This window comes from Prionailurus viverrinus, chromosome B2, assembly GCF_022837055.1.
Source record: "Prionailurus viverrinus isolate Anna chromosome B2, UM_Priviv_1.0, whole genome shotgun sequence".
In the NCBI taxonomy this organism is placed as follows: Eukaryota; Metazoa; Chordata; class Mammalia; order Carnivora; family Felidae; genus Prionailurus; species Prionailurus viverrinus.
Window position 1 is genome coordinate 52,762,680 of NC_062565.1, and position 26,956 is coordinate 52,789,635.

The 26,956-nt window shown below is 35.8% G+C and overlaps 1 protein-coding gene across 1 annotated transcript in view; it reads left to right on the forward strand.

Moving 5' to 3' along the window:
* The window catches only part of GFRAL (GDNF family receptor alpha like), a 59,325-nt gene extending 33,078 nt beyond the window's left edge, over positions 1-26,247 (forward strand). Inside the window, exons 7-9 of the mRNA XM_047857929.1 lie at positions 23,503-23,598; positions 23,685-23,757; positions 26,184-26,247. Of these exons, the coding sequence (XP_047713885.1) occupies positions 23,503-23,598; positions 23,685-23,757; positions 26,184-26,247 (233 nt within the window). The remainder of the gene's footprint in view (positions 1-23,502; positions 23,599-23,684; positions 23,758-26,183) is intronic.
* The last annotated feature ends 709 nt before the right edge of the window (positions 26,248-26,956 follow it).

Sequence of the window (26,956 nt, forward strand, 5' to 3'; positions counted from 1 at the left end):
ACAGAGCCCCATTCAGGGCTTAATTTCATGAACCATGAGATCATGACCTGAGCCGAAATCAAGAGTTGGTTGCTTCTCTGAGCCATCCAGGTGCTCTCTATGCAGATTCCTTCGATAAGCTTTTATTTTCTCAATAAAAATAACTTCTCAATAATAATTTTCTTGTATAACATTGGCTCTAATTATTTCTAGATATTACTAAATATTACAATTGCTTCTGCAAATCACATCTTCCAAATCAAATCTATTGCACTTTCAAACTCTGTCATCGAATTATAGAAATTTATGTGATTTTTCATGTATGCATTTTTATGCAGCAGCATTTTTGAACACTCACAAAATTTAACGGGTTTAGAATTCTTTTGTGTTTCCTATGTAATCATATGCTCTTCAGTAATTATAGTTTTGTTTCCTCTGTCTAAGCCTCTTATATTTTTCTTGTCTTTCCCCACTCCACATCTAGGACCCACAGAAAAATGTTAAATATAAATGGTGATGGTGGGTACACTTGTTCCTGACCTTAAAGGACCTTCTTTCACCATTTTAGCAGGAAGTATGTTTGTCATTATGTCTGTAGATACTATGTATCAGAATAAAGAAGTTCCCTTCTATTCCTTGACTATAATTCCTTTTTTTTTAAAAAAAATGAACATTGAATTTTAGTAAGTGTTTTTTCTACCTACATTTGAAGTTTTTATTTAAAATGTGTTCAGGACTTTTTAATCATATTCTTGTAAAAGAGTGATTGGTTACAGTGCCAATTTTGTCATACTATTAGGAATAGAAGTACTCTATTCATTTCTAAATATACTCAAGGATCTCCATTTGAATGAAAAGGAAAGGAAAAAAAATTACAAATTAATACCCTGTCTCCTCTCTGTCACAGCCAAATTTCCAAAAAAAGAGTTGCCTGTGTTCATTACTTCAATTTCTTCATCCCTTTTTACATATTGATCTACCCAGTCTAGCCTGGTCTCTGGATACAGATCCCTTCATAAAACATATCCTACAAGATGACAACCACATCCATGTCAGAGATTCTGGAAGTCTTTGTCTTACTGGAATCTTAAGCCATTTTCAATAACAGTTTAATTCTTTCTTTCTTGATACACATTTTTTCTCTCTTGGTTCTTAATCGTTTGATCACTCTGGATGCCTCTTCTATGTCTACCTTGTAAGCTCATCCAACTGGCCATTTAATATTTATGTTGCTTAAAGATTAGCTGTAGTCTCTCTACCAGAGTAACCCTCTAATTTTCTCCCAGGAGATGTTCTTTGTGGCCACATCATTACCCCTTGCACTTATTTACAGTCTTTGTGGCAAACCTCTTTTCTAAGTTTCAGATCCAATTATCTGCCCACCTACTTAATATTTTCTTTTGGATTTTAAAATTATTCTAGATATTGGGTGATGTGCAATCCAGATGTTGTGGTACCTTATAATGCATAGGCAACCTATGACTAAAAAAGACTAGTTATTCCCTGTCATGCCTCCAACACAAGCACCAAACACTGCACACATACTGTACGTGTGTATGTGTGTGTGTATACATATATAGTATACTTATATAGCATATATTTTAATAAGGATAAAATAACCTCAGTAAAAGTTTCCATTCAAAATAAGGAAAAATGGTAGAGTATTAAAACACAGTAATGAGATCCTGCTAGATAGACACTGTGAACCCTCTCTTGCAGTGTGGATTTCTTTGGATACCTGGGAAGGAACCAGCTTCTCTGGCTCCCATTTTGCCCACTGGGAAGTTCTTCCTTATCCATCTTCCTCCATAGCCATATCTGAAGAAGATTTAGGGAAAAATGCCCTCCTTGAAGAATATGGAGCTCTCATAGACTGTATCCTGTTCATACAGTTTGAGGCGTTAAAAGTTTAGCAGTCACAGACTTTTTGCAAATGGACTAGTGGCTCCTTTAGCATAATCTCTTAAAAACGTGTTAGGTTTCTAATATTTTTTGCTTTTATTCAGTTACATGTGCCAGTATCCACAATAAAAAAAAGTGTTTTCTTGACTTGGTTCCCAAGTCTGCCTTATTTCCTTGATTCCTCACCCCCATGTCCCGTCTCTCATTTAATGATTTAAGCTATTCTAAACAATAGACCAGAGTAAAAATGTAATACCTTCAATCTGATTTTTGCTGCATAGTTGAGTCAATTTAACTGAAAAATACTGGGTCTTTTACAACTATAGTTTCTTTTCCTTTCTTTTCTTTCTTTCTTTCTTTCTTTCTTTCTTTCTTTCTTTCTTAAATTTATTTATTTGGAGAGAGAGTGCACAAGGAGGGGAGAGGCAGAGAGAGAAAGAGAGAGAATTCCAAGCAGGATCCACACTTTTAGCACAGAGCCGTATGAGGGGCTTGAACCCATGAACCATGAGATCATGACCTGAGCTGAAATCAAGAGTCCAATGCTTAATCAACTGAGCCACCCAGGAGCCCCTGGAGATCTTTCTCAGTCTTATCTCTTATTATTTGGGATCTAGAAGCAGTCAGCTTTCAGTGTTGGAGAGTCCTTATTTTTAGCTGATCTCTGTCTGAAAACCAGCTATTTTCCACTTGGCTTATATCTTTATTGTAAAACTCTGCACAGTGTTGTCCAGAGTAGTCAATTCACACCATCACTCTACCTCTTTCAAGTTGTCTTGATCCTTTTGGGATCTTCCAAGGTGCTTGGAGAAATGCCCTGCAGAACTGTCTTCATGACAGAAGAAAGGAGAAAGTATTGGTTCTTTGGATCTGGTCTTTCACTTCTGAGGAGTGGTCGCATGAGCCTCGATTCCCTGGAAATTGTGGATAGTTCATCTATGAATGCCAAGTAGAGCCCAATGTACATTTCATGCTGCAGTGACAGAAAATCACTGAGGAGGAAAGAAAGAAGTGTATGGTGCAAAGTTCAAGGTAAACATTGCAAGGACGCATCTACACAAGGATGGATTAGGCATTTAGGGAAGCATTTTGATGGTAAAGAACAAAGATAAATACATATGCATGATGGCCTCCTTCAGAGTGAAGGGATAATGGTATCGTCATTCTGCCACCAACCTGGAGAACTGTGAGCACAGTGTAGGTCACTATTGTTGCCGGGAGGTTTGGTGTTATTAGGAGAACTTTGATGGATCAGCCTTAGGGAGAGACGATCTAGTTTGAGGGGCCCATGCATAGCCACCATTTTTGCCACCTGAGTTGCTCTCTTCATGCTCATTGCACAGGACTTGGGTGGCTGAAGAGAGGGCATGATTGACCTCTACTGGGTAGATCATCAGTTTACCTGGTTGTTGAGGTCCTGTTCTATAGTAGATGCTCTGCAAGGCATTAACTCGAGATCAAAAGATCTGCCTACTTTGTGCCACTACCATGGGTGTTTCCATATGCCTCTTCACCTCATTCAACTCACTTTGTCTACAATCTTCCAAGTTTGCTTTTTCCAAAAATTTGTTTTTTTTTACATTTATTTGCCTTGATATATTTATATATAGCCTTGATATACTGTGCTCTCCATTTTGGGAACCAATGCCTTAATGGATCTTATAATACTCAGCAGACTATTAAGGGCTATATTTCAAATGGCAAATGGTCTTTCACTGCAGGTGGCATAGCCTTGCTGCAGAATGTGAGGGGTCTGTGCTGTAATTCTCCTATTAGGCATTAGCAAAAACTCTACTTATTTAGAGTATGAATGAGATTAAGTGGATAAAGTGTCCATTATATATCAGATATTCTATACACTTTAATTGTCCTGTCTTTAAAAAAATATCATTGCTTTTGGTCCCAGATTCAGGACTGGACCATTGGGTTTCTTTTCCTGATGTTTTACAAAGACTATACACATTGTTAGGAGTTTCTACATTAATGTTGCACTAAAGCCAGCTGGTTCCCCAACTCTATTGGGAATACTCTTTCCAATGTTAAAGAAGAGCCTGAAGATCACAAAGACAACCTCAAAGTATTGAGAGGGTGGACATTAAATTTTTAGTCCTCAAACCTATTAATTTTCAGAAATATCTAGAAACTTTAAAATGCATTTTATCTAATTTCATTTATTCCAATTCAGTGGGCCTGGGGTGGAGCTCAGAAATCTGTATTAAAAAAAAGAAAATGACCCAGGTGGTTGCGATTTTCAACCAAGTTTGGGAACCGCTGCTCTAATCCACATGTGGGAAAAATCTGGTCACCGGCCATCAGTCCCAAAGCCTCTTTTCGCTCACACCTCTCAGAGAATGAGAAACGTCTGTGCTCAGAAAGGCAAGACTAATACCAGGCAGCTTTCAAGGTGGTCCGCTTTACCCCAGTGCCTAAAAACACAGTTGGCATACATTAGCCACTCAATAAATAGTTAATGAATGAATGAACATACGAATGAATGAATGAATGGATGAATGAATGAATGAATGAACCAATGTCTACTGTGTCTCCATGGCAGCACTGTCTTCTGAATACTGTTGTTTCTCTTTCCCTTATTAGAACTCTTCTAATAGTACAGCTTCCTTATTAACAACCACGCTCATTTATGTTTCCACTTAAGCTGGAATTTTCAATTCAAATATTTGACCAAAAGAATCAGGAATTAACAAGACCAGGGTGCTACTGCTCACTTTAATAAAAACATTTCAAACCCCTTCTGCTTTCCAACACTTTTCCCCTTTATAGACCTATTTTCAAAATGTCTGAGTAGTAGGAAACTTTTACATTTGATCCTGGGATGGTGTCAACACTGTAAATAAACAGTTGATCCTAACAGTTTTGCTCTTAAATTTGGGTATTTTCTTAACAAACTCTGTGAGATTATTTTCTCTATTAATAACAAAGATAAAAAAAGATTATCTCCCAAAGATTTGTAAAACTAGCTGTCTGTTATTAAATATTAATACAGAAACTCCTAAAAATGTATATAGTCTTTTGAGATGCTTAAGAAAAGAGCCCTTCTAATTAGTACCTGTTTCTACCACTTAATTTCTTTTCTGTAGCCCTTTATCCCACCTGTCGATGGAGGCCTCATCTTGGATATCAAGATTGCTAGTAAGGCCATTTTATTTATCTTTTCTACATTCAATGGATAGATTCTGTATTTGGCTGCATTTCCTCATACCTTACAGCATTTCATACCTGTTTCCAGTGAAGGTCTCTATCTAAAACTATTTCCCTAGTGTAGATTTTAATAGAAAGTTCATTAAACATACCCATATATCTATGTAGGTGCATAATATATAGTTCTAATTTTTTTTCTAAACTGCATAAAATTTTACATTTATTCTTAGTAAAGTCATTTAAAGATTGTGTAATATGGGTTTATAAAAGTTCAAACTCACTTTCATATATATTCTTAATTTTTTATTTGCATCTGATCACTAGCTGTCTGAGAAAGGAATATATGAATAAAACATTGAGCTGAGTGAATTGTGGAAGATATTCCCATTGCAACAATACCCTCTCCCACTCTGTCCCTCTCACATATGGACACACACACCCCATCTTCTCTTATAGCCAATTCACATAGGTTAGTATTCCAGGAGCTTTATGTTAAGTTTTGGCTTTAAATAAATCACTTCATCTAGCCAAAACCACTGACTTTTTTTTGGTTTCTACACAAAACTCTAATTCAAGTCCAGTTTCCTTCAAATTCAGTCCAGGTGCTAAAAAAAGTCTCTTGTTTTTCCAAGGAACACTCGACAGAATTTCTCTTCCCTGTATTCATATTTATAACATAGCCTCTAAATAGTCCAGTATTTTGTATTTTCTGGATTAAAGTGGCTCCATAGTGAATTTGTAGTCCTTCGATTCATAGACACTCACTAATTAATGTATATTTTTCCTCTTAGAAATTAATTATTATTCCTTAGGCTCTTGTGTTGTTATTTGCAAACTCTTATATTCTTTAGAAGATGAGCATGTGTGGGGGCACCTGGGTGGTTCGGTTAAGCATCCGAATTCAGCCCAGGTCATGACCTCAAGGTTTGTGGGTTCGAGCCCTGCGTCGGGCTCTGTGTTGACAGCTCAGAGCCTCCCTTTCTCTCTGCCTTTTCCCCTACTCATGCTCTGTCTCTCTCTCTCAAAAATAAATAAGCATTTTAAAAGTTTAAAAAATTACTTTAAAAAAAGAAAATGAGCATGTGTGTTATAAGTTAGCAATACAAAAAATAATAAAAACAAACCAGTTCTTTAGCATGACTTTAGTTACCATCCAATGTAAAAATCTGGATTCATGGTAAATTCTGTAACTTTGGCTTTTATGTTATTTCACATGTAGTCTTAGAATTCCGGATATTTATTTGGGTTTGGGGCCTCAGGGATAAATCATTGTATTTAACCTTTATGAGATTTCAAACCTAAAGTATAAACAGGGCCTCTTCTACCCATTTCCCCCTCAGCCCCACTCTTGAATTTTGGTTAAAAATTGTGACTAGTGGCAATGCCTTTAATAATCAAATGATATGTTTGGAAATGTTAATATGCCTTATAGAGCACAACCATAGAGAGGCAATATGGTCCCAGCATGTCTGGGTTCAAATAATTTCTCCACCGTTTATGAGACAGGTAACTGAAAAACTTATTCTCTTGTTGCCTCCATCTCTTGTCTGTGAAATATAAAATATAATTAATTGTAACCCAGAACTTTGGTGCAATGATTATATCAGTTAATTTATATAATAAAGTATCCAGAATGTAGTGAAATTCAGTAAATACTAACTCTTAATATAGATTTTGAAGGATCTGGAAAATAATTATGATGTCATCCAGGTGGTGTGGGAGCCAGAATTATTTCTAGATGATCTAAAGGTGTCATATTTTCTCAGGATAAGTGAGAATATATATCTTTGGATAATTTTAGGGCAGATGAAGAATTCAGACAGTTGCTTTCAAGCTTTAATGTAGATTAGAATCACATGGTTTCCAGTTAAAATGCAGATTCTGACTCTGTAGGTTAGGGATGGGGCCTCAGATTTGCATTTCTAAAAGCTCCCAGGTGATGCTAACATTGGTACAGAGGTCACACTTTGAGTAGCATGACCTAGACAACTTCTTAAGAACCTTTGAATAAAAATATCTAATTTTATGTATGTATGCATGCATGTGTGTGTGTGTGTGTGTGTGTGTGTGTGTGTGTATAAAATACTTTATATGTCTCATATATAACAACATGTCTGCTACTGAGAAATAAACCAACTTAATCAACCTGGTGCATTTTGTCAATGTAGTAATCTCTTTTCCGTGTACACTATGTGTGTTAGTGCCATGAAAGAGTTTTAGTAGATGTCTTTATAATTGTAAAGCTCTTCTTGAGATAGTAGCTTAGAACAGTGCTTTTCAAACTTTCGCTCCGTTAGAACAGTGGTTTTCAAACTTTAGCTCCATGAGAATCACCTGGAGGGCTTGTTACCACTGGGTCTTTACTCCTGGAGTTTTTGATTCAGTAAGTCTGCGATGCAACTTGGGCATCTGCATTTCTAACCAGTTCCCACGTGTTGCATTCTTAAGGATCATTGGCATAGAATGCTCATTGATTCTTTCCTGAAATCAGCCAGAGTCTAGCAATATTCTCTTACTTGAATCATCACTGTAGGCATACACTTCTGAACTTCCACTGGAGACATTTCAACATGGGTTGTTTTGAAATACTGTGATATTGTGACTTATAATAAAAAAATATATACTTGCTTTTCTATCCCGTTCCTGGCATAGAGCCCCCAAAATCCTTGGAATTTCCTGTGACAAGAGTGATAAAGTTATCTTTTGTTATTAATGAGGTGACTCTTGGAAAGCCTTTAGATAACCTAAGGATGGGGGCTGGTTGCCTGGGAAACCAACCAAGTGGTTAAAGGTTTGGAACTTTCAGTATCCAATCCCAACTTAACTTCTAGAGAGGGGAGAGGAACTGGAGGTTAAAGGCCAACGGCCAATGATTTAATCATTCATAGCTGTGTAATGAAGCCTTTGTAAAAACCCAAAGGACAGTGTTTGGAGAGCTTCCAGGTTGGTGAACACATGGAGATTCTTGGAAAATGGCACATCTGGAGAGAACCTGGAAGCTCTGCATTCATTCCCCATGCCTTCCCCTGTGCATCTCTTCCATCTGGCTGTTTCTAACTTACATCCTTTTATAAGAAACCAGTGATCCAGGAAGCAAAATATTTCTTGGAGTTCTGTGAGCCACTCTAGCAAATTAATTGAACACAAAGAGGAGGTCATGAGAATCTTTAATTTATAGTCAGTCATTCAGAAGTACAGATAACAACCTGATCTTGCAACAGGCATCTGAAATGGGGAAAAGAGGGAGGGATCTTATAGGGCTGAATCCCTAACCTGTGGTATCTGATGCTATCTCAGGGTAGTAGTGTCAGACTGAGTTGAATTAGAGGACACCCAGCTGATGTCTTGAGAGCTGCTTGTTGAGGTGGGGGGAACCTGTCTCCTGCCACATTGGATTCGGACTCAGAACACCAAAAAGATACCATCCCTAGAATCATTATTCTTAAATGTTTGAATTTGCTTACCAAGTCAGGGAACCAAAAGACCTCATCACCTCCCATTTATCCCCACACAATAAAACATCCCCAGAGTCAACAGCAAGAAAGGCACTGGTTTTGATTAAAGAATAGTGAAGTGATGCCTGTTTTGTATTACATATAAATAAATTATTAATATATCCCAGATGTATTTAGTGCCAAGGTTGTCATGTTATAAACATGAAAAAGTAAACATGGATCACTAGAAGAATGCTCACTGGCCCCAAAATTTCACTGTCCACATGATAACCACTGATCTAATAGATAAAAGTCATGGATCTAAAAGACATCAGAACAGTGTCATCAGTTGAATTTCAGCATCAAACACATGGTATTTAGAAAGTAGTACAGAAAGTGTGCTCCACACTGCGTGAAATTAGACTTGGAGGTGAAGAGCAGCCAAAGGGTGAAGAGGGAAATTCACTGGATAAGATTACTTGAGTAAGTCATATCTGCCATATTAACTTTTGCAACTTTAAAGGCCAGTTGTCCTGGTAGTTGGAATCTGCATCAGAACTCCACAAAAAGAATCATCTCAGGACCCATTAGTTCACCCCGGATTTGCTTAGCCTCTCAAGAAGGATAGCAGTGAGTAAGTTAGACTCCATTGTCAGGTTATACTATGTGGAATGCTCTAACTTCTTTGATGGTTTACTTGGGGCTATTCTGGAAGGCATCAGTCTTTGCAATAGAGAGGTAGAGCCAATAGATGAGCTTCTACCATGCATTTAGCTTCATAGTTGACATCACTTGTTATGGAAAGCAATAACTATCAGGTGTTGGTACTCTTAGAGCAAATTATTACCTGCCTCAAAGAGACTGAAGAAAGAGTAAAGAACTAATGGCCAGGAGCAGATCTTTAAAACATTGAATTATTATTAATAATCCTAGGATCTGGGCAAACTCTTGAAAATAATCCTACTATTTGACAAACCACAATGAACATTTTAACGGATCTGCTTACAAACTCATCATTGTGAAATGAAAGCATGGAGGAAACTGAAGCTATAATAAGATATAATATCCTTTAAATGGTGGTTTAATAAACATCTAAAGTTACTGCTTCCCAGTTTAAAGCTGTACCCTGGCCATGAACACTAGTTTACTTGTCTTTTGCTTACTCAGTGTCCTACAACCTGAGTATTTACTAAGTGTGAGACACGATTTCACTGATTTAATATGTCTTGATTAATTTTCACAAGCAATATATGAGGTAGGTGTTCTTTCTTTTACCTTAGAGGAAACAGAGACACCTAGAATTTGGTAACCTGTCCAAGGTCACACAGAAGGCAATAGATGCATAATTTAAACAAGGAGATTTTGGAGACCAGAAACTGTGATGTCAAAAAACAAAATATGCTCTTCTCATCTAATGGTGGGAAATTTAGAATTCACAACTGATGTTCTATCTCCCAGGGAGTATGTTTACATAACAAGAGAATTTCAGAAAAAAAATGTGTTTGTTGGGAGGCAGTATGGAGTAATAAAAAGAACAAGAACTAAGCAACAAGTTTGAGCCCTACCTACACATGGTGGTTTGAAGGAGGTCAGTTATTCCCTCCTTTTACCTCACATTTCTTGCATATTAAATTTGGGTAATGGTTTAACAAAAACAGATGACCTCTGATATTAGATGTGCTTAATATTCTTGGGGTAGATGACTGAAGATATTTTTGATGCCACTGCACTTTCCACAAACCTCGTCACTGCCTGCGAATTGGGACATATCTGAAGTGATATATATTTTTTTATGCCCAAAGACAGCCAAGAACTTTTTCTTTCTATGGTTATGCTAAAATTTTAAGATAGTGTGTATCATTTCTTTTTTTTTGCTCTTGAGAAATACTCATGCCCTCAGAGATCTTAACTGAGATTTGTAATAAAATGGTTTTCTCTAGTGCTGGATTACTTTTTATTGTTTTGTTTCCCCAAATTCTAAATAGCTTCATAAATAACATATTTCAAACTCACGATATAACCATGATAGAGCAGGTGTCATTGCTTCTATTTTTATGTTTAAATCTATAAATTTGCATTATTTTTTCAAGGAATATGATCATTTTCACTTAGGGCATATTTAAGATATGAGGTGGGACTTTTGCTACATACAAAGCCAATAAGTTGGCCATTATTTGCCCCTGTAACTAGGCACTACTGTGTTATGTGTGTGTGTGTTGGGGGGGGACTTTTGTTTAGTAGGTGTAAAGAGAGAATCATTAGCTATTTTAATTGAGGTAATTTAAAATTAGATTACAGAAAGAGACCAACCTTCCTCTCATCCCCCTGAAGATTTGACTATGAGAGGCCTCATATCTGGTTGTGCCTTCCACCTTCATTGGCTAAGATTTCAATCAGGTACTCTAAGGAATAATCTGGCAGGTTTCTCTTAGGACCCTTCAAAATTCAAAACTCTCTCAAGGGAAGAGACATGGAGGGGATAGCCCCTAAAGATGTAGCCCACTCCAGTGGAGACAAACGCTGGTTTTAGTTTCACTACTAGGTTTACTTGCGTGCAAAAGTTACCAATAAAATCCAGCTGTTTTAAATTTTGTCTACAGACCTGAAACCCAGCAAATTTGGCTTGGCTTCCTATTTTGCAGAAAATGTTTCACACGGCTGTAATCTGGAAAGACTGAAGTGTACAAACCCTTAACAGAAACAACAGGAGAACAGCTGTCTCCTACCTTCACTTTCTCCCACCTCTACCCTTAAAGCCTTGGGTGTTTTTAACAGAGGGGAAAATGTCTGCCTCTGAGCATGAAAGATGGTATGAATCATCCATGACTACCTTTGTTGTTTGCTCTAAGCCAAAAAGGAAAGATTAAAGAGTTGCCATTGATGAGTGAGACAACTCAACTTTTGGCATCACTAGAGAAGGAAGGAGCATTTAAGATCATGGAGGGAAATAAAACAACAAAACAATACTGTTACAATTTGAACAATAACAGGCTTCAGTATGTGAAAGCGTAGTGTTATCTTTTCCATTTTCCACTCTCGTGCTTTCATTGGCTTCATATAATCCCCTTGTTGCCTATAATTGGGGATGGAGTTAGTGCCAAAGCTGCATAAAATAAGCAATCTTTCCTTTATACTTTCTGTGCATCATGATTGTGTATGTGAAGTCATAAAAATAATTTATTATGAGCATGTGTATTCCTGGCTTAAAGAGCCAAGTATTCTTGTGACAACAGTATAATAGCATCACATGTATTCCTATAAAACACCATATGTGGGCACTTAATAGTTATTGCCCTGGCACCTATATACTGGAATATCATCTTAAAGGGAGACTCCTTAGAGTAAAGAACATTTGGCACTCAGACAAATAAAATCCTGTAGATGAGATAGGTGAACAAGGAGTAGAGACAATTATTAAGAATTCACTGATAACGACAATCTTTCATCTTCCGTTAGTATATCAGATTGTCTCAAACCTCTTTCTAGAGGTTTTTTTCCCCCCATGGGTTCAGGAAAAACTTTTACAGCATTACCAACATCGGCAAATATTCTCTCAGTCTCAAGTTTGCAAGAATGCCCTAACATCACACAGATATGTAGTAAACCGTAAGAATGGGCACAGCATAATTTTTCTTCTTCTAAATATTATTCCTTGAAAAGCATTTATTTGGGGTTTGTGGTACAAATCACAGTGAGCAAACTGACTTTCAGTAGATAAGTAGATAAGTAGATAAGAGTGTGCAGAATGGACGAAAGCTGCTATATGGCACGGTGTGCTTGCCTGGTGATATGATGAGAGTGTGCATCTGTGACAGACAGAGACTATTGCTCATTGTCACTTTCCTTTCCACTGGCTTTCAGCTTAGTGTGGAATGGCTTCCTTTGGTTGCCACTAAGCCCGGAGAGTGGCTTTACCAATCCCAATATGCTTTGAGTATTCAGAAAACTCTGGGACTGGTGTTTGACTATTGCATTAGCACCTTATTCAAGTGGCCAGACGCTCACTGTAGGCATAGGTTAGGGACTTTCAAAGTAACTCAACTGAAGACAGAGGCCAGAGCCCACTCATTCCAGATTGTATGTCTACTTTAGTTGAGAGTCAAGGTGATCTGCAAGGAGAAAAGCCATATAAATTGGACTGTAGTGCTTTCTCCAAAGGGCAACTTAGCTTAGTGATACACTGCTGTGTGTCACTGGGGTCTATGTAGGAAGATGCCTCTGTTGATGTCTTTAGTGTCTAGGCAGCTATGATTCAGTACTTGCATCTCTCTTCACTCACTCTTCCTAGTGTAATGGCCTGAAACTTACAATAGTATTTTGTTTTAAGTACATATGGTAGTTATTACATGGAAAATGTACACTAAGCATATGTCTACAACCCTAATAGCTCCTTCCAACACTTCTACACGGCTGCTTCCACCCAGTCAATTTCTCTCACTGTTCTTTGGCCCAAATTTCCATTCCAGCACCCCTCCTCCTCTACAATGGAAATATTGTTGCTTTTAATTGTTTTGTTCTTTTTTTAAAAGTTTTTAATTCCAGTTAGTTAACATACAGTATTATATTAATTTCAGGTGTACAAAATAGTGATTCGACATTAATTTGTTCTGTTCTTTTAATACTGCCAGGTAGCTGAAAGGGAACTTTTGAGGTGTAACATCTTTTACTGATACAAATATATACATATATATCTTTTTCAATCAGTAAATTACTTAGCAATTACTATCTATGTATCTTACTCTCCACCAACTGCTGGTTTTTTCAAAGGCCTTTACTTACTAAACTTAAATCCCTGACCTCTTCTCTCTTTCTAGTTATGAACTTCTATTAGCCTACCATAATGTGGTTTAGAATATTATCTCCCTTCTGTCCACCTTCTGCCCTCCCTTCTGTCCTCCCTTCTGTCCAACCATGTGTTTTCCATTCTCTACCAGTGAATCTCCATCCTGACCATTCTCTATATCTAGGTCATTGGATTAGGAGACATTCAAGAGCAAAGAGGGTTGATAATGTCTCTAAGTTTCAGTTCTCTCATTTATAAAATGAAACTAGAATACCTAGCTTTGCAAGAGTTTTTTGAGGATGAAAATATTAAAACTCATATTAGGATAAGCAGGGTTTGTGGAATCTTTCATGAGAAATAATGTGCATCTGTAGGGAGGAAGAGAAAGGAAAACAAAGGTAAGAGAAGGGATTCCTTTGATGGTTCTTTTTCTCTACCCCTTGCCCCTTCCTATCCTCCTTTCCTTCCTTCCTTTCCTCAGAACAATCTTGGGCCAATTCACTGAAGTATCCTAAAACATCAAGTCGTCTCAAGAACCTAAGAGTCACCTCTCATTTAGTCCTCTGCGTTTTTGGTATCAAATAAAACTCCAAATGGCAAAATGCTTAATAACTATGTAATCTACTGAGCACTTCCTTTGTGTTCTTTTCACATACTGTCTTGTTTAATTTGGAACAATCAGTGCTGTGGTAGGCATTATCCCATTTTAAAAATAAAGGAGCAAAGTCTCAGTAAGTTGCCTAAAATGACAGCGCTGAGGTGAGGCCGAGCTGGTTTCTGATCCATACCCAATTCTAACATCTGTGCCTGCTATGTTTGAAATGTAGCCACACACTGTCTCTCTTCTCTACAATGCTTTCTACCACCTATTTTTAGTTTTCATCTTCTCATATCTGAACTGTTTCGTAGTTAGTCTCCTCACCAAATGAGCCGATTCACTATGACTAGACTAAGTCTCCATCTCTGTCCTGATCGTGCTATTTCTGTCTGCAAAAGGCCTCTGTTGCTCTCCAGTGCTTCTTCTTTCCAACCTCAGCTGGGGTCTGAGGACAGAGAGATCACTAAACTTCATCAGATTCCCAAGAGCACCCTGAATGCAAATCAGTCTTATTTCTCCCCATTCCTCAAATATGTACCTTCCCTTAGCTCTCCCTGGTCGGTTCCCACCTCACTTTATTTAAATTATTTCCCTTACCTGAAACTAGATTGAGAACTTCATAAGAGTGGGGTCATGTATCATCCTACCAATATATTCCCATGCTGACTGCCATGGTGCTAGTTTTGAAGTAGGAAGTAATTACTTATCTGGAAAATCTTTATGTGGGTCCAAATATGGTGGTTTCTGCTACGGGGTCCTGTGGACATTCATAGGTGACTAGGTGTAAATGATCCATGAACCCCTTCTCGTTCTGCTGGAATGGGTCTCCTAAGTAGAGGGCAGATTTTAAATTCTCCATGTCCCCTGAGGACAAATTGAGAAATTGAAGTATGGCAGATTAACTGGCAGCAAATGTGGAATTAATGTTGCATCACACCAATCTCTCTAAGGGGCAATAGGAGTAGCCTTTGTGGGTCAGGCATCTCCCAAACCATGGGTTAAAAAATTTGCTTAACTCTCAGGAATAGAGAACAAGAGAAATTGTGGTGTCAGGTGCTTGTATATATGTATGCTTAATAGAGGAAATGTTTATAAATGGTGCCTGTATTCAGGAACACAAAATACTATTAGTATGATATTATCTGGCTTTCCATTGACTAAATAAAAATAATTATCCTCAATAAAAATCCTATACCTACTCAAAATACATAAATATTTGTCTATCAATCACATATGCCGATGTTTTCTAAGTTTTTGTTTTGTTTTTAAAAATTTTATAAACATTTATTTATTTTTGAGAGACAGAGAGAGCATGAGTGGGGCAGACAGGGAGACACAGAATCTGAATCAGACCCCAGGCTCTGAGCTGTCAGCACAGAGCCTGATATGGGCTCAAACTCACCAACCTTGAGATCATGACCAGAGCTGAATTCAGATGCTTAACCTACTGAGCCACCCAGGCACCCCTTCTAAGTTTTTTTTTGTTTTTTGCTTTTTTTTTAAGTGGGTTCCTAGACATATTCCTTGGAGAAAATAAATTTAGGTAAAGTGTCCCTTATACTATAGTAAAAAAAACAAAACAACACCACCAAAAACCTAGAAAACACTTGTAGGAAAAAAAAAAGGACAGAATTTATTTTGTCAAATCTAAAATTTTCCAATCATTTACTTATAAGATGTTTTATTTGGCTAACACATTAAAGGGTTCTACAGGAATCGTGTTTCACAGAAAACATTTAGATAACTTTGCCTCTTCTAACAAACTTTGAATTGACTATGTCCACTTGAAATCGGGTTTCTGAAATCGAAAATAACGGGGGGTTCTGCTTCAGTGAATTGGCCCAAGATCTTTCCAAGGAGAGAAAGGAAGGAAAGGAGGATAGGAAAGGAAAAGGAACCATCAAAGGAATCCCTTCTCTTAGCCTTATTTTCCCTTCCCATTCTCCCTATAATTGTACCTTCTTTCTCATGGAAGTCTCCAAAAGCCCTGTTTATGCTAATGAGTTTTAATATTTTCATCCTCAAAAAAATCTTGTAAAGCTAGGTGTACTAGTTTTATTTTATAAATGAGAGAGTTGAAGCCTAGAGAAATTCTCAAAATTCTTTGCTTTGGGTATCTCCTAATCCACTGACCAAAATATTAACTCTTTGCCCATCAGTATAACAAACCTGACCATTAGAATTTATTGCCAAATAGTTTCTGAATACATTATTGTTGATTGGGTGACCATATGCATTACGGATGGGACTCTGAATTTTCCTTTATAAAACTGATAATATGTGAAAAATATGTGATTTATCTAATGACTCTGGGTTAATGTCAAAGAAATAACTAAACATCATATAATCATACATTATTTGGTATATGTCACTACACAGTGACAGATGTGCTATTTCAAATGTAAAATTGCTAATATATGCTTTTTGGCCATTAGGTAATTGCATAGGCATGGCATTATGATGGTCATATTATATTGCAAATTAAATAAATATGGTGTCTATTTTTAAGAAGTTTGCTATTTAAGGAAAACCAACAACATATATCATCCTTTAAATTCAGCTTTCTCCTGGAAATTTGCAAATTTATGTGCAGGGAAGAGATACTGCAATTATATATTTTTTTCCCATTTTAAAACTCAATAATTTATAAAACTTTCTGAATTATTTCATCATTCCAAATGGCTATGAAGACTTTCCAAAATGTATCCCTTTTCTTCATTTTTTTCCTAACTCTCTTTTCCCTGGTGTTTTCAATCAGTTTATGAAAAATTGTGTAAGCTAGCCAGTGAAGTCTTACACATTTTCAAAAGGGCAGACATTAGGGAATCATTCAATTCCAAGTGGAAACATCAGAAAGCAAAAGCTATCTGGACAATTAATGTATTGTCACATATACTTTTTCATAAAAATATTTCTGTATGTTAGAAACCTCCATATAGAAAAACAAAAACTATGAAATTGATTAAATACAGTGTAAATTATTCCCACTCTTATCTTACTTTTGTCTCATTACAAGCTCTCCTAGTGCTTGTATAATATAATTCAAGGTAAAAATTACTCTTAAATTTCAGGAACACATTTTCCCCCAATAAATTCATTCCAGATAGAGGCAGTTTTTAAACAGTGGGGTTATTTTATATATTTATCCAAGATTCAGGTTGTATCAATGTAGACACAGATTATAGCAACCAAAGAAATAGCCAAGTCTGATTTTAAACAGTTATAACTGATCTTTTGTGCATTATTCTTTGTGTGCCCTTTGCCTGTTGAACACTCTGGAAAGCTTTATGTATAGTCCTAATTCTACATCTGTAAAAACAGAAAATGTTCATACTGATATCATAGTCTAAGATAACTACCTTGAAAATTGCAGCATTTATTTTTTTTTTAATTTCTGTTAAATGTCACAGTTTAAGTGGCTGATTTATTCGATTACACTGAAAATGATTAACATATTTCAGAAGGGTACACAAGTTGAAACATCTTACAGGTGTATATGAGTCATTTCAGAAGCTTTAGTTATTAGCTTTATGTCACCTTTTGTATTGCAGATTTCAGCAACAGAAACATACATGGTCATGAACATTTGTAAGCAGATATTACTATTAAATGCTTCTTATCGTGCAACACTATCAAATACAACTTGCCCCTCTTACTTTTCAAGGTTATTTCTCAATCCAATTGGCTGCCACACCGGACAACATTCAAAGTGTTTTACATACTTTTGTAGATTACATCTTTACTATTTACCAAATCTGTGATCTTGGACAAGATAACTATTCTGAGTCTGAGGTTTTTTTGTTCTGTTTTTTTTTGTTGTTGTTGTTTTCTGTTTTTTTTTTTTTGTTATCAAGTTGAGATAATAATTCCTATTTGGCTAGATGTTATACAGTTTAGCAGTGTTTGTCAAAGTGCCTTTTAAAGTATGAAGCATCATATATACAGAAGTAAAGCATTTTGTGTATTGGATGAGTATGTATATGCATTTCTTTCTGTGTATGTGTGTATTCTGTCAGCAGCAGCATCTGGGGAGTTGTAAGAAATTCAGAATTTCTGCCTCATCCCAGACTTACAGACTCGAAATTGGCATTTTAAGGTAAACTGAGATTCATGTTAAAGTTTGAAAACCATTGCTACATGAGGTCTCCTTACAGTCTGATCTTTCTCCCTCCACAAAAACAAACATACATGTATGTAGCAACCAGAGGGCTAGGCAAAAGAAGGTAGGTTTATCATCATGAGGTGATAAAAGAGAAGTCTAGAATACTTTATATTTTAACTAGAACTGACCATCAACAGTAGTGGAGAGATAGAAGGTGTGAAATGGCTCATTCCTAGAATAGTTTTACTTGTGTCAACAGTGAGGAAGAATGGAAAGTTTGAATTAGATCATCTAAGGAATCCCATCCAGTTTGTAATTCTGCTATATATATATAATCACATATTTATTGACATATACTCTAACCATGAATATTTAATCCTATTTTCAATCTGTATCTTTAGATATGTTTTATATGAGCCCACAGGTGACATATATTTTTAATTCCAAAATGTAAAAGTATTGCCTTCTAAGTCAATCATAGTGGGCACCTGGTTGAATCAGTCAGTTAAGTGTCTGACTCTTGGTTTCAGCTCAGGTCATGATCTCATGGTTCAGAGGTTCAAGCCCCACTATCAGGTTCTGCACTGGTAGCACAGAGCCTGATAGGGATTCTGTCTCTCTCTCTCTCTGCCCCTCTTCATTGGCACTGTCTCTGTTTCTCTCAAAATAAATAAATAAAATTAAAAAAAAATAAAATAATCTAGTGTTGGTTATCAGATACCGATACATAATTTGCATTCTAATTGCTGTCTCAGTTGCTATTTCATTATTTGCAGAAACTATTAAGGAAAATGTAGAAAATTTGAGATATTTTAGTAGTGCAGCTGAGACTCACTATAATACCTAAGCAAATCTACTTGACGTGTGAACAACACTGTTATTCAACGGAGGGCCGAAGAGTAGTTGCCAGGCTTGTCAATACCGTCATTCACTAACACTGAGCTTTTTGGTTCATGCCAAAAGATCAAGGCAAATGTTCTACAGGGTACACTTATTCAAGGAGACGTTTTTTGCTTTTGTTTTTGTTGACATACAGAGAACTGTATATATTTAATATATACAGCTTGATGAGCTTCAAGGTAAATATACACCAGGAAACTACCACCACTATTATCTACACCATAAGTATAATCTGTATCACCTCCACAAGTTTCTTCCTGTCCTCTATTTGCTATTATTTTGCATGTGTGATAAGAGCATTTAACTTAATAGGTACCCTCTGAGAAAATGTTTAAGTGTAAAATATAGCATTGCTAGCAGTAGGCGCTATGGCGTATAGTAGGTCTCTGGGACTTACTCATTTTGCATAACTGAAATTTTGTACCTTTGGATTATGTTGGAGGAGGTCGCCAGAAGATATTACTGTTGGTTGACATGTGAGCTATACCAGGACAATTGGAGGATCCTTGCCACCTTCCCTGTTCTTGGAATATGCATTCTATTCACTGTTCTCATAGCCAGAGGTGTTTCAAAGATGCAGTCTTGAGAGAGCAATGTGTTGTTGAGACCATATGGACTGTCTGTGTGGCTGAACCCCATTTAAGACATCTGTATAAACTTTTACTTTTCTGGTGGGTGAGTGCCAAGATCTACTATCTTGTGAGTGCCCAAGACAAGCCTCGTATATAAGTTCCCTTGTTAAAACAGCCACCTACAAATCTGGAATGGCTTACCTTTTTCTTTAGTTTTTCCTTGCCCTCTGTGTATGGGGGGCTGATTATAGATTTCATCAGGGAATTCCTGAGGATTGCAAAGTAGCAGGCTACTAGCTCTAAATTTCCCTTTCTCCCTAACCCCTGACAACCATTTGTTTACCCATACATAGTGCAAGAAGATAAATCTAAGACATTGTTTTATCTTCTTTGGAGTTTATGCCCTAAATAAATGAATGTGCTTTGTTGATGCATGTTATGTCTGTTAAGGTCAAGCATATTATTTGCTCAATTTACTTTTTACGACATACATTTTAGAAGCAGTGGAGTTATATTGTCATTGTATGTTTTTAATACCTCGGTTTATCACATTACTAATGTATTGTTTTTTTCATACTTTAAAGATGTTTATATATTTTCCTTTCTTCCCAACTGCAACGCTTTTTAGATTCATCTTAGAAGGTTTTATACACTAATAATTGAAAGAGTCCCTGATACATGAATATCACTACTGATCATTAAGTGAAAAAATTCAAAAATTATTTCCAATTTGGGAACTGAAATACCTTCAGGTGAGAAAATAATGGCCAAATTAGAAATAGCTCCAATCCTTGGATATGCAAGAAGGTCGCCCTCGAATTTTCATTCTTACTATGATATTGCCATGGTATTGGCAATCTTTTCCTTAAAAATGGAAAGAAGACAATAAAATTTAACTATGCCATGTGACACATTAACAATTAAAATAAATAACTATAAAATATATTTTTAAATTGTTCTCTGCAAAAGTTTTTTTGTGATTATATTTACTTTCTATTTCAACTATTCTGACATTTATTTTTAAATTTTTTTTAAATGTTTTTATTTTTGAGACAGAGAGAGACAGAACATGAGCAGGGGAGGGGCAGAGAGAGAGGGAGACACAGAATCTGAAGCAGGCTCCAGGCTCTGAGCTGTCAATACGGAGCTCGATGCAGGGCTCAAACCTACAGACTGTGAGATCATGACCTGAGCTGAGGTTGGATGTTCAACCGACTGAGCCACCCAGGCACCCCATGACATTTATTTTTAAATCATTAGATTTTATATGATGTATCATATCTTTAATTATGTATTTACCATATCATATAAATTATACAAAGTAAAGTTTTAGATCCCATCAGCCCTCAGCCACTGCTGCACAAGGATTTTGAAAAGAAAAAAAAAAAAAAAGGAATGATCAGATCTCTGTAGCTCATTTGGGGAGAACACTATTTAAATTTGTTCTTAACATAAGGCTGAAATTAATCTTGATTTCCCGTCAAATGTACAGGGATTTTACAATATAGTTCATAATAGTGTTTAACTCCTCTAGGGTACGAGTTAAGATAAACAAGTCACTGACAGTGTTTATCTATAAATATAGCAGATGGTGTGGGACCGAGGTTGGTTATTAACTCTGCCGACTTTAATTTCATGGTTATAAAACATTGTAAACCTCACTGTTTATAAAAGGCAGAAGAGAATCTCCAATGGGCTTCAGTAGCCAAGAAACCCTCTGTAACATTAATCTCTCTAACTGATATTCGGTATCCTCCTAGGGGGCAATATTTAAGATTGTAGAGTGATTGCTAGACACATTAAAATTTTCACTGGGATCATTAGCTAACATTTCTGTCATTGATCTATTATAACTTTGTTAATGAGTTCCATGTGAGTGAAATTTAGTGAATGAGACGATTCTTTCTAAATTTTGCTAGGTGAATGTTTAACAATCACTTTAGGCAGATATATTTAAAAGGTAGCCTAATTTGTCAAAATAGTGACCTTTTTTCTTATGCAAAGATGAATCATTGTACCTAACTAGACCAAATGTACTTAGGGATAGAATTTCATAAAGGAAAATATAGCATCATTCATATAATTATCCAATGTACATTATATACATTTACATTTGAACCATGAATCTGCCTCAAAATGCTATAGATTTAAAACATTTTTAAATGTTTACAACATCACAAAATGCCATAGATTTTTTATTCTTTTTTCTTTTCTTTTTCTTTTTCTTTTTTCTTTTAGAGAGAAAGAGAGCATGAGTGGGGGAAAGGGGCAGAGGGGCAGAGAAAGAGAATCTTAAGCAGGCTCCACACCCAGCATGGGGTCTGACACGGGGCTATCTCAGGACCCTTGAATTATGACCTGAGCTAAAATTAAGAGTTGGACACTCAACCAACTGAGCCATCATAGAATTTTTTTTAAAGTAAAACTACTCTTCATATTCTGAATTGATTTGAATTAAACTTTTAATATAAGTTGTTTCACTAAAATTTGTAAGATAAATTTGATTAAGATTCGTCCAAAAAAAGAAACCACTAGTATAAAAATGGTATTTGAAATAGCTCAATTTTTCTATTCTAACTTTAGTGAACAACAGAAAGTATTTTATAACCAAAAAATTGAAAAAAAAATTACACAATCTACCTTTATTACTTTTACATTTAGAAGAGTAATGTAAACTGATTGCATTACAGATTTTTCAGTTCCTAAGAAAGACTTCTAGAAATATATAATAATCCAATATGTAAATCAGAGATTTAAAAATCTTGAGCTAAAATATTTTCACTGCATTAGAGTTTAGACTTCTTGAAAATAGGTTTTCTAATAAAAAAAAAAACCCTCACTTTTCTACCTCTTATGTTTGGCTCCTTCTCTTGGCCCCACCCTGAGACCTTTGTTACTGATCTGAAGTCTGTCTTCTGTGCTTTCTGGTGATTATTCCTAACATAGACCTCAAATGTTGGCTTCCAAGCAGTTGGCTTCTGAACAGCAGCAACGCCAGGTGGAGAGAGGATGAAATGGGACTAATGGTAATATGTCTTCTCATCTCCCTTCCTACTCAAACCCTATTGTCACTTATTGTCATCAGATGTATTTCCACTATGTGATGCACTCATTTCTACAAACAGCAGTCTACTCATACTTAGTGTCCAGTTCTCAAAGTACATGAAACAATCAGAGAGGACAGCAAATCCTGTCTCAAGAGGAAGATTTATCTCATGAGATCCTCCACCTTTTTGAAAGACTCAAATTTTACCTGAATCTTCATCATCAAAGAAATTGGTTATTGGGCTATTGGTATGTTTGACATTCATATTTGCATTGAATTGAGTCAAAGCTAGGAGTGATTTCACTTCAAATTATCAGTGAAAGGCACCTAAAATAAACCTGTTAATTAATTTTAAGGATCACACATTTTTCTCTTGTGAATTGTGAAGTAAGGTAGAAATGCATTTAGCAAAATACTCCCATGAAGACTACGGCCATAGAGCAGCCAGGAGTTTCCCCTAAGGGTAACAAAAAATAGGTAGCAACAATAGAAATTGAAGGAATTTAAAAGAGACATAATAGTGAAATAAGTAAAGTTGGATGTTGAAGTCTGAGTGGAGGGGTGAACAGAGTGATTGTAGTTTAGAAAGTCTACTGGAATTCATAAATACAATGAGTCTTAGGGAGAATTGATATTGTTAAAATCACATTAAAACAACAATTCTTGTAAAAAAAGGAATCTTTTATTTATCATAATGGGTAGCCTAAACTTGCTGCTTTTTCCCCCTAGTCTTTGTATAAAATGCAATGAACTGTCATAAAGTGTAATCCACTTTTCTAATTATCATTTGGAAAAAAAAAAGACAAAACAGTTTCTGTAAAGAAATGATCTGATTAAAAGCTAGAAAAAAGAGGTGTTAAAATGTAAGGAAAGTGCTCCCACTTTTATCTTTATCAGATTTTATTAAGATAGTGTGATAAATAAATTGCTGCTCTGTAATACAATATAAAGCAAATTGCAACCCATGGAGAAAAAGTAATGTGAAACATTTAAATACTGTAATCTCATTTTCGTTATTCTCTTTCAGATTACCCGACCCTGTCTAATGTCAAAGGCATTGCATTGCATAAAAGAAAACATGCGAAGGAAGTAACTCTAAGTGGATTTCATTCCCCCTTCAATGGTCAGTTAAAAAAATCTATCCTCTATTTTTACTATTTATTCTCACTAAAAATCCATTAATTTTTTTTTTAAATCTTGTGTTTCTAGGAGAAGTAATCTATGCTGTCATGTGCATGACAGTCACCTGTGGAATCCTTCTCCTGGTTATGCTCAAGCTGAGGTAACTGGATACAACTCAGAAGGGAAGGGCTGGAACAGAATCAGCCTAGTTAAAGCACATTTCACAATGGCAGACTTTACAAAGGGCCTGAGAATGAAAGCTTCTCTGTTAAGACATACTAAATCATTTTTTAATGTGGGATAGGTCCATGGAAATGTTACTCTAAGTCTTCACATGCAAGAGAAATGTGATCAGGGAGAATTTTTTTATGTTGCATTTTACAAGCACATGTGCATTGTTCCCCCCAATTAAACTGTTATCAATCTTTCCCCTGGTTTTCCTACAAAATCCGAGTTGAACTTTGCTGCATTCCTTATTCAAATCATTTGCAGAATTGATCAGCTAACAGCACGGAGCTGTTGTGTGCTTCACACAGTTTATATTTACCTGAAGATTTCCTCTTCCCTCTAATTTCTTATGTGCAAAAAAACTTTGTTCATGTTTTAATATGCAATTATTAAAAGAGAGATTTAATGAGGCCTCCCAAGGACCCTTAGAAAGACTTATTACTATTTCCTGACATTCATTCACTCTTTCCAAATCTTTTTCCTTGGCTGCCCTCGTTGCTGGAATGCGGTAATGTTCCAGCGGCCATGCGAGACTTAACATTAGCGATATATCAATCTCTAGATTTCTAAATGTCCAAGGTCTAAATTTTTCCACTTATTTAACATTGACAAATAGGTATAAATGGTGTCCATCTGCTTATCTTTCATTTAAGAAAACTCGTATTTATAAATCAATGATGTTCATTTGCTTATTCATTATACATGTGTGTATATTTGCATATAATTTGAGTATCATGTAATGAAGAAATATATGTCTGTTTGCATATATGAATATATATCATGTACACACACACACACACACACACACACACACACACACACGTAAAATACTTATCAGTACGATGAGGCCTAGCAAAGAGCACCCGGCAATAGACATTTCTCTGATGACATTCACAGAGGAGGACTCCATAAACTACCCAGTGCGTGCATACGTGTTGCTCCTTCAGAAAACTGGCGCTGTTGAGGCCTTGACAACCAGGCAGATAAAATCAAAGACTTAAGTGAGGAGGTGTAGGGCAGTACCAAGAGCTCAGGCATAGGAGTCTATGTTCTGACTAAAGATATTCAAATGTATTTATTTTGAAATGTAATATCCACTTGTTGGATCCCACTCCACTGAACCATTAACTTGGAGCTTACCAACACCAGTACCCAAACGCATTGCTTTTCTCCAAGGCTTTAAAAGCTGTATTTGTATGAGAAGATGTTTCTTGGGTTCCAAGATACAGTTTAAAGGCCAAATAATTAGAATCATTTTCTAAGGGGGAAAATGACATTGGGATTTATTAAACTTAACTTTATTTGGTTTAAAATATTTGAGAGCACTGTTCAGTTACTGGGCCTACCTAGACATTCCATCACAGACATATTGTTCAGAGAGGCACAGATGGTTTTCTAGCCTAGCAAAAATCTTATCTTCATTGTTCTGAATCTTTATTTCTTAGGCAAACATAATGTGTAAAGTTAGTATCTACCACACAGGCCAGTCAGTTTTTACAGATTACCGTTGTGCCATAAATAAATAAGGTGTTGCCTATTGAAATTCCCTGTGTGTCAGCTATAAGTTCATTTCCTTTCTCATTTGCATAGAAAGGCCTCTCCCTTCATTGCATGAGACTGTGGATGTTTTAGACAAAAATCTTGAATTTACTGTAATGTGTATTTTAAGGCAAATCGTTCATACTCTTAAGTATACCACATTTAGTTACAAATTATTTTCTATACAATTTAAAATTGATCCTTAACCCTTAATCTGAATGATCCAGAAAGTAAATGATCTAGGTTAAGTAAATGACAAAATTATACTCTGTCATGAAAAGAACAAAGCAAACAAAAGCATCAGTAACAACAAAGCTCATGTTACCCTACATCTGGAGGTGACTGGTGCTTCATTAATGAAAGAAGGCTGATAGCCACTTCAGACACTGTTCCCTCTCTTAGTGGTCAGTCAGGTTTAATCCCTGTGAATACCTTCTGCAACACAGGTTAGCATTTTTACATTTGTTTCATGTTATGCAAAATTAAAACAACCCTCAGTCTTCAGAGAAATTTGCAGAGAAACCAATAACTTAAATTTTAATATTTAAAACTTAAAAATTAAATAAAGATAAATAATTGGAAACTTAAATGTAATTTAAAAGAGTCTTTAAAAAAATGATTTCTTGGCAATCACAGTTAAATGCATGATGCTTCTTAGAAAGACCATAAGATATTTGACTATTGGGACTTTACATTCAGAAACTTGATTATGTTTCTCTCTCTGGGCATAGAATCCATCCAAAACTAAGCACACAGAAGCTGATTTGTAAAAATCATGAGAATGGCATGTTGTTAACTTTTACTTTTACTTTTACATAGAACTTCCAGAATATCAAGTCAAACAAGAGATCATTCACCAGTCCAAATACTGGAGGAATTATGATTCATTAAGAGTCACGGATCATTAACAATCACTTTCTTTACAGGAAGTCTTTGTACCAGTCAACAGAATATCCTATCTGCCATCAATAAGGAAAATGTGAAGATGGATCTGATGATATTAGATCGTTAGTATAATAATATAAGAAATGGTAATATGGCATGGTGTTAGATTTACTTTTGTCTTAAGAAGATATTCGAGTAAAAATATCTGGTGGTATCTTTTATGACATTGGTAGAAAATTTAAGTCTCCCTTGAAGGCAAAATGTGTTATCCCAAGTTACAGTCTGCATGATTTGTTTCATGGTAAATTTGAATCCATGTAATAGTAATTAGTTGCATCAAAATATGACATATTACGGTTAGCAGGGTTTTTTTTCTGATCAATTTTACAAATTCCCATTGGCTTGCCAAAAGTAAAATGCTAATAGATATATCCAGTATAATTTGTTATTTGTGTATTCTTACTAAGTCACATCACACATCATGGTATCTTTGTTTTTTGTAACTTAAATACTGTAGAATTTTGCTTTTGTAACTTGGTATCTTTATTTCATACAAAAATGTAGAACAACACATTGCCTGAAAAAAATCAATATGCATTTTATTTATTTTTTTTTATTATTTTTTAAAAATTTTTTTTTTTTCAACGTTTATCTATTTGTGGGACAGAGAGAGACAGAGCATGAACGGGGGAGGGGCAGAGAGAGAG